The sequence below is a fragment of the Trichoplusia ni genome, chromosome 17 (genome assembly GCF_003590095.1).
Source record: "Trichoplusia ni isolate ovarian cell line Hi5 chromosome 17, tn1, whole genome shotgun sequence".
Classification (NCBI taxonomy): domain Eukaryota; kingdom Metazoa; phylum Arthropoda; class Insecta; order Lepidoptera; family Noctuidae; genus Trichoplusia; species Trichoplusia ni.
The window spans coordinates 2,733,573-2,742,499 of NC_039494.1; the positions used below are offsets into that span (position 1 = coordinate 2,733,573).

General features: G+C 34.9%; 1 protein-coding gene across 1 annotated transcript; it reads left to right on the forward strand.

Annotated features, from left to right (window-relative positions):
* Positions 1-406: 406 nt before the first annotated feature.
* Positions 407-1,375, forward strand: LOC113502475. The gene has a single exon (XM_026884057.1). The coding sequence runs from the start codon at positions 410-412 to the stop codon at positions 1,124-1,126; it is 717 nt and encodes a 238-aa protein (XP_026739858.1). The 5' UTR covers positions 407-409; the 3' UTR covers positions 1,127-1,375.
* The last annotated feature ends 7,552 nt before the right edge of the window (positions 1,376-8,927 follow it).

The following is an 8,927-nucleotide window of genomic DNA, read 5'->3' on the forward strand; positions in this document are numbered from 1 at the left end:
TCAGTTAGAGAAAATAGCCTAATCAAATACGCTCAGTTTGCTCAACTTCTAGAAGTCATCAACGATAATGTAGAAGACTTAGATCAAGAATTAATTAGGATAGAGAATAGTTTAGCATTTATTCGCGCGTCTAGCACGCACCATTCTATGATAGATATAAAAGTATTAGAATCTATGATTAAGAAACTTAAGGATATTTACGCAGAAGGGGAACTTTTAGATTTAGAACTTAGGGAATATTATGATATTATTAAGCCAGGATCATATTACGTAGACAAGAAGATAGTTTTCATTTTTAAATTTCCAATTTTCTCTAAAAATAGCTATGATTTTTATAAACTTTCAGTAGTACCTAACAAACATGCACAGGCTCTTATCCCAACCTTCCCATTCCTTGCAAACTAACGAGATGTCATATGTGTACATAGAGGCTGAATGCCCGAAGTTGAATAACTGGTACCTCTGTGAGAAAGGAGTAGCTCATCAGATCCGGACCAAAGCCGATTGTATCCAGGAGTTAATTACAAACCAAGTTTTACAGGAATCATGTCATTTCACCACAGTAACTTTAACGACCGAAGCTATGGAAAAATTGGATGACCAACACTATGTATTGTCCTTTCCTCACGAAACGAAAGCACAACTAATCTGCAACCAGAAAGACTACACATCGCTCCAGGGCAGTTACCTTGCTACAATTCCCGTTGGATGCCGCCTGAAATCGGAAGAATTTACAATCTCAAATGACTACAATGAAATTAAAGGACAACCACTAAAACTAATGAAAATACCATACAACGCAGAGAAACATGCCGCCGCTGCTACCCACGTCAATTTGAATTCTATCGACCTCCAAGGGCTACACAGCGTCCAAGATAAAATTACACTACAGACTCCTGTTCACCTGGACCAGCCGCAAATGGACACCCTTTACCACACCACAATCCCATTCTACGGAGTTTTGTTGGCTGCAGGCATAACCATCATCATCGCAATAAGCAGACGCTACCTATTCAAATGTAAGAAAACTACGAAAAAGGACCAGCAACCCCCGGTAATAATTCTGGAAGGAAATAAGAATCCCGAGGATATTCCGGCAACATTTTCACTAAACGTGCTAAAATAGTCGCCGTTCTAAGAGGGGAGGAATTATATCCGGCCGACATATGAAGATCGCTGATGTTGCACATGAAGCAATAGTTATTGATTATATTAAACTAGGACGCTGATGCATCTTTGACGTCAATTGAAGTTGATCTTAGTACCATAATTTTGTAAGAATATTCATTCCATATTCCTACTTCGAAGTGGAATGGTTATTCCATAGGGTTAATTTTGTAATTTCATTTTCATTAATTAAATAGTTTTAAAATCATTTCGGTTTTTTTTTCGATCCTTCGATTGCAACAAACGTAATTAGCCTATTTTGAAGTCACACTGTATTATAAAGACGAAAGTTTGTAGGTACATACATACTGGCCTGTTGGTTAAGTGGTTAGTGACCCTGACTGCTATATGGTCGTGGGTTCGATTCCCACCCAGGACAAAATGTTTGTGTGATGAGCACGATCATTTGTTCTGTGTCTGGGTGTAATTTATCTATATATGTATTTAGAAATATATAAGTATGTTTATCAGTCGTCTAGTACTCATAATACAAGCTCTGCTTAGTTTGAGACTAGATGGCGTTGTGTGAAAGTTGTGGAATATTTATTATTATTAATTATTTGTATCTCTTTATAGTCACGTTATTATTATCATACATTTGTTGCAACTTCGCTCTTAGACGAGTTGACCAGTTATGATGGAATCTGATATGGTGTTAGCTGACATAAATAAATAAATGCGGACAACATCACACACATTGTTCTGAACCCAAAGTAAGTTGCTAAAGCACTTGTGTTATGGAATTCAGATACAACGAAGGTACCACAAACACCCAGACCCGAGACAATGTAGAAATGTGAATTTTTACATTGACCCGACCGGGGATCGAACCCGGGACCTCAGAGCTAGCGACGCCTTGAAACCGGTGCGTACGCCACTCGACCACGGAGGTCGTCGAACATCTTTTTATTTACATGCTAAAAACGTAAAATGTGGTACAATGACCAACAAAACTATCTAAATAGTTTGTCTGTTGGATCTTATAATCTTGGAATGAATATATAGGTATTTTCTTCTAAAACTATTTTGCGTAGATGTGGAGTGTGTGGGTTTTTTCAGCTACGGGGCGTAGATATCGAACAAAGCTAGTGAAACACGAATAATACGTAGGATCAAACTAACGATGTCCACCCTATTTCTAAGCTTAAGTTTAATTCATTTTCGGTTATAAAAGACAAGCTTTTTAAAAAAGTATAAAACAATTTACCTATTTAACGTACCTACTGTATACTAATGAATGTATTGATTTAGATATCCTCTAGATATATTGCACGTCTCCAATTACAACGCACGTCATCCGTCTTAATGAATAAACGGCGTAGTCACAGAAACTTCCAAATCCAACTTAATTCCATTTAATATTCATGACGATTTCTGAATAATTTCACGAATGCTTGACATGCCCCAAATTCGTATTATATAATGCCTCGCTTCGTTATTGGCGGAGTTCGAATGAAATAGCATTGAGGTACGTTCCTTGTAATTTTGAGGCGGAAAGATGTTCCTTGTATCGCTGTGCGTGTTCAAATGAGTGTGTATTAATCTGCGTGTGTGTCGACTTTTTTTCGGGTAGACGGATGAATCTATTCTCCACCATAAGCATAGGAAAAGACATGGTGTGATAACTCTTAGTAAGAGAATTTCTACATTTTTTTGCGAAAATTTGATATTATTCTAATTATAAAATTACCAAGTTTATTTAATGTGTGCAGAGTGAACAACGATTTCAAGTACAAATAAATATGAAATCCAATAAATTGGGAGAAATAAAGAAAAGGAAATGAAATGAAAATTCATTACAAAGTTGGTAATACTAGCTCTAATAATTGTGGAAGCGAGATAGCACTCCGCGTGCTATCAAAGAGAGAGAGAACGTTATCCATGGAGCGCCAGCTCGCTTATTAAACTGCAACAGTATAACTCTAAGAGGTGGCTTCACTAAATGCAGAGCACGTGCAGGAACACTCTAGAAGCGTATAGCGTATTCTCTTGAAATGTATTATACAGGTGGTATAAACCCGTGCATTAGTTGTAAGCCCATTAACACGCTGGCTTAGAGCAAGATAAGCGGTCCAAACCTTGTTCCAAAATACAACATTTGCAGGAAAATTTGCAGGTAAGGTACTTGTTTTGTAAACATTTGGTGCCAACTCAAAATGTTTTTATATACGAAAGTGGACTTTTATGGTAAAAATTGAGATTTTGAGAAGAGGTTTTTTTTGGGTTCTGTATCCAATCCGGTGTCTGTCACCAGGCGCCATCTCATAAATAGAGACTATTTATGAGATGGCGCGAGATAGCTTAGATAACGTTTTCAAAGATTATGTATTTCTGATACCATTAGAATAAAAAATAAACATCGAGGTTAAGTAACTTAAGCTACGGACATAAGTATGATAGGGATTCATTTTTTTTAGTCTACTTATACACTTGTAAAAAGAAACACTAGTACAAAAACTAAATGATATTTTGACATCGATACTGTAGCATTTTCATTATTACTAAGCTCTGGCCTACTACTTACCATTGTCAATATAAAACCATACGTCTAACAAAACACAATAAAACTGCCATTTATTCACAAAATGAATTGAAAATTCTAAAGTAAAATATTTTTATTCTAACGTGAAAGGTATTCAAAAAGCTACTATTGAATATTTAAACAGTGAGCACCGCATTTGAATATCGAAGCTCGATATTTTTATTGCAGCGCTCCGTATTACTGTCGGTTAAAATATAGAGATATTATTCAATTACGGTAACCTAGTAAATGTAATTGTTTTCAGGGAACTTTATTATTATTTGAAATGAAAGTGTGTGTCTTTGGATCGTCTTCTAAGTTTAATAATTAATTTATACATGTTGCTAGCGGCTGCGCTCGCCTGGATGTCGATTTAACACAATCGGATAAAGTCGCCGTTAATCCTAAGTATCAGCTACCTCCCAACCAAATCTCATTGAAATCGATCTAGCCGTTTGAGCGTGAGGAGTAGCAAACATCAACACTCACAGACTCATACATTCGCAAACTTTTGTATTATTAGTGTGATGTACATTTGGAAACTCATATAAATTGAAATCCAAAGTCCTGCTGCTAATGTGTAACTGTGACATATGTACTGGTATTGCAAAATCAAAATCTGACAACCTTTATTTATTTTCGTACTACTCTTTCACGACAAAACCTACATCAGCGTATTCAGTAAAATGTAAAGTGAGGTTAGTTTAATACACAAGATTCAATGCTGGCTATTTTTACCCCTATAATTGTTTTATGAAGAGTATTCTTAAATATTGTTTACGATATATAAGGTTGTTTACTTAATCCATAAATAGCTACTGAAGTCTATTTTTTACTTGGAAAATAAAACAAATGCAGGCCACATAATACGAATCATTCTCTTCACCGTAAGCTTAATGTCTTAAGACAAAATCCCTATTATATTTCGCGTCTCCTTACCAGATTATCGTAATTGTTTTCGTCTACAATATCAATTTCGAAAGAATTTATTTCTATTATTTGAATACCTTTTAGCTTACCCAAAGATTTATGGATGTCAGACCTTTCAAATTAATTTTCTATTATACCGTTTTCTTCATGCCTGCAACAGACATATTTATCGTGTACTATTATTTTTCTTAAAATAAGTGTTTTTGTTGTTTATTATTCAATATATTCTTCCAAAAACTATCTTATGCATATTTTCCTCTCAGTGTTTTAAAAATTAGAACGAAAATAGAAAAGATCATGAATTTTATGCAAATTACAACACGTAATTTTTGTCATAAATAAATTTTCTTATATGACTGCAAAATTAAAAGTTTTTCAAGTAACATAATATATTTCCCAACGAACGTACTGAGCTAGATAAAAAAAATCTTGCCGACTGGTTTAAAACCGTATAATTGTATGCTACTACAAAACAAAATCCCATTTTACACGAAACATAAAAACTATCCTCAATAAAATATTTGAGGTTAAGGGTCAAAATACATAGTTCGGGAGCATCCTAAAGTATGGACGATATAGAAAGGTCGGGAAAGTCTCGGTCAACACCATAATGAGATAGAATTTGTTGTTGTCTAATATTTGTGTTCGGATACGGGTTTAGTGATAATCTACTTTTAGTAAGTGTTGCCTTTTAGATCGGAAACCCTAACACCTCAGCATTCGTATCGATAAAGTTAGATTTTTATGGAGTACGTCGATATTCGGATACCTATGTATTTTCAAGTACTGGTGTTCATCATTGGCCTAGCCTTTTCCCAACTATGTTGGGGTCGGCTACCAGTCCAACCGGTTTCGGCTAAATACCAGTGTTTTACAAGGAGCGACTGCCTATCTGACCTCCTCAACCCAGTTACCTGGGCAACACAATACCCCTTAGTTAGACTGGCTGTCAGACTTTTTCAAGCGTCTGACTACCTGTAACGACTGTCAAAGATGTAGGAATAACAGCCGGGACCCACAATTTTACGTGCCTTCCGAAACACGGAGGAACTCGTTATGACAAAGATGGTCACCCATCTACGGACCAACCGCGTCAAGCATAGCTTAACCTGTGATCGAATCACTTATGCGGTTATAGCTTAGCCACGAGCTCCTCTCTTTCAAGTACTGGTGTTATGAGGGTATATGTATGGGTATACAGGTACACGTATATTGAAGTTGGAAACTGAAGTTGGAAGACGATTTTCTATAAAATTTTGGTACGAATGTTGATATATATTTCAAATGTTCTTTTTTTACTACGGACGTACTTTTAATAGAAGTGTTTTAGACGTCAGTTGGCTTGAGATTCAATGTGTAAAAAATTGTTTGTATAGTACAGTTTTTGCTCATTGTGATGCATTAAATAATGTCTGATATAACTTTGAATTAAATCAGTATTGAACGTAAACGGTATAAATAAAATGTATTTTCTTGTCTGTCTTGTCTTTCTTAAACTGCCTGTAAATATTTTTAAACAAAATTCATAATGTAGTTGAAGTAATATACGCTGATGGTATTACATCGGATATCTGGTACGGTCAGTTGCTACGATTTTCGTAGCGCTACAACTGGGCAATGTTTTATTAAACTCGCGTAGCATCGACGTAGTAGTTATTCGATCAGAACTGAGCATTATAACAGTGTAGGTTACGAACGTTTGGTATAAAGTCATTTATTCGAAAGTCGGTTATTTGAATGCGAAACACGATGAGCGCGGTTCGTTACGCGACTTTCTGTTCGATAGCTGTTTGTTTATAGAGTTCGATTTTATGACCTACCTGTGGAATTGTTTTATTCTCTATTACTCGAGAATTTAAACCCGTCTTTGTTTTTTTACCTTGACTTTTAGTAGACTTTTCGACGTTAGTCTCAATATTGATTTAAACATCATTATTATGGTAACTAAGGCATTCAAATTAAGTATGAACTTGTTTGCATATGATTTTATAGTAATAAATAACTGACAAACAACGAGTATAACATAAACAGTTACCACAACTAGCCAATTCAAAACGTCTAAGGAAGAAATAAAGTCTTATTAAAACCCACATCCTATTAACCACACATCACATAACATCACTCATTCAAATTCAACCCAGAAAACCCTCATTATTCACACGACGAAACGAAAAGCAATCGAACTGTAAAAAAGCTACAGGCAGCTACAGGGTGGCATCCGAGCAATAGTAAAGAAAAATCAATAATGAAGTGAGTCGACCTCATTTTGAGGCAGGCATCGCAGGTAGGCAGGTAGGGACCGAATAGCGAAGATGGATCATTTGCCCCTGATATACTGCGTCACGTATATTAGGATTATTGTGACAAAGCCCTAAGGGGTCGGGAAAAATGTAGGTATAATAAGTAGGGATTTAGAAAATGTTGGGAGCAAAATTTTTGACTTCGATATATTATTGCATTTAAGTGTTGTGTTTTATATTTATAAAGGTCATAGACCTGCCAGATCGAGAAGCGTTGGATGTCATATTCCTTAATTATTTTCCTTTTCAACCAAGTTTGAAAAGGTGTTTCTCAATAAATATATATTATGTTGTTTAATTTCGGAGTGGATGAACAAATTTCATTGATGTTGATTCTTTTTATTTAACGAGAAATGGTGTCATACGTCCCATAAAACTTTTCACCATGATTGGTTGTATTTTTTTTTGTATTGGGAAATAATACTAAATCTATTGACTATTAAATTGTTCGTTCACAATAAGACTCTTTCTATCTCTATTCCAAATAGTGTTCAACGAATTCGTATACATCAAATTATAATATATGTATAACAGAAACTCAAACCCATGTTACGACATGTTACAATAACATCGCTTAATGATGTCGTGCAACATGATATTGACACAAACGCGTACGGTGCAATAATGTAAGCACACGCTACCTATAATCTCGTAAGTTTGGTATTTGCTAGCTGTATTTGGAATATTATGACGACATATCAAACTGAATGATGTATGGGTTTTCAATGTATGTATAACTATATAATAACGATACAATATGAAATTGTTAGTTAGACTTTTTAGAGAGTGAGAAAAACAAAAAGAAATGAATTTTAGTTTAGTTTTAAACTTTGTGTTTTATAAGTAAATACTGACTTATTTGGTAAACTGGGAGTGTAACATTTTTTATAGTAAGAGCTCGTGTATCTAGAAAACCAAGACTGCTAACTTAGAAGGCAGGTTTAGATAGCATAATCATTCACTAGTAGTTGCATCTTGTAATATTGCGTGCTCACAAATGTCCGTTGAATCTATGTCATACATTCAATTTCTATTCGTGAAAACCTGTCTCTTTATGTTACCCTATTTTTACCACTTTTTCATGTTTCAAAACCAACAACTACAAGAGTTGTTGGTTTTCCTTCACAAATAAATAAATCATAAGCATAAGGAATAAGCGCGATCGAAGAAGCTGACTGATACCGATATTTTAATGCAGCTCCTTAAATGTAATGGAAACAAACTTGATATTTTGTTATATAACAAAATGAAGACAGAATATTATTAAATTCAATGTTACTGGTTTCTATGAAGCGTGAATTTCCACTTTGAGCCGTGACGATATGCATTTAGTGACGTCAAAATAAAGTGTAGTCCGAAAGCAATGCAAATATTTAATGGACAAAGTTAAATAACATGTTACTCAACTATTTTCATTAAAAGTTCATTTTATAAACATCACAATGAATGTATAGACGTTTGAAGCTGTTTGTTTGCATTTTACGTTAAATAAAGCCACAATTTCATGTTTGTATAGTTTTGTAACAGGCGGAAAAACAATGCACGGAACAAATGCATGAATATTTTAATTATAACTCGTGCTTGAATATAAGCAACGTCATCAATATTTAAATGCTTAAAACCTTTTTCTCTGGGTCATAGTGTGGCTACTATCCATTGGAAAATGCTACTAGTCTAATAGCGACGTTTAGGTTCGTAAGAGAGTACTGGTACAAAATATGGCAAATTAGTGTCTTTTTTTAAATCGGTTTCACTCAGAAAAATCACATCTAAATTTACACATAAGTTTTATTTAAATTAATACATTGGTAGCACTTTAAGGCACCTTGTTTTAACACATAATACTTATGGGTTAACTGTTTGGGCATAGTTGCCGGCTCACTGTACGGAAGGCCGAGTGGTTGAGTTTAGCATGCCAAACCCACTGTGAGCGACGTGTTGTGATCCCAGCATAGGACAAGAGTTTCTATTGTCCACGACGAGATTTTGGAACTATCCCACACTAAGAA

Excerpts from the sequence above, each read along its gene's own strand:
- LOC113502475 (XM_026884057.1), top strand. The coding sequence starts at position 410 with ATGTCATATGTGTACATAGAGGCTGAATGCCCGAAGTTGAATAACTGG.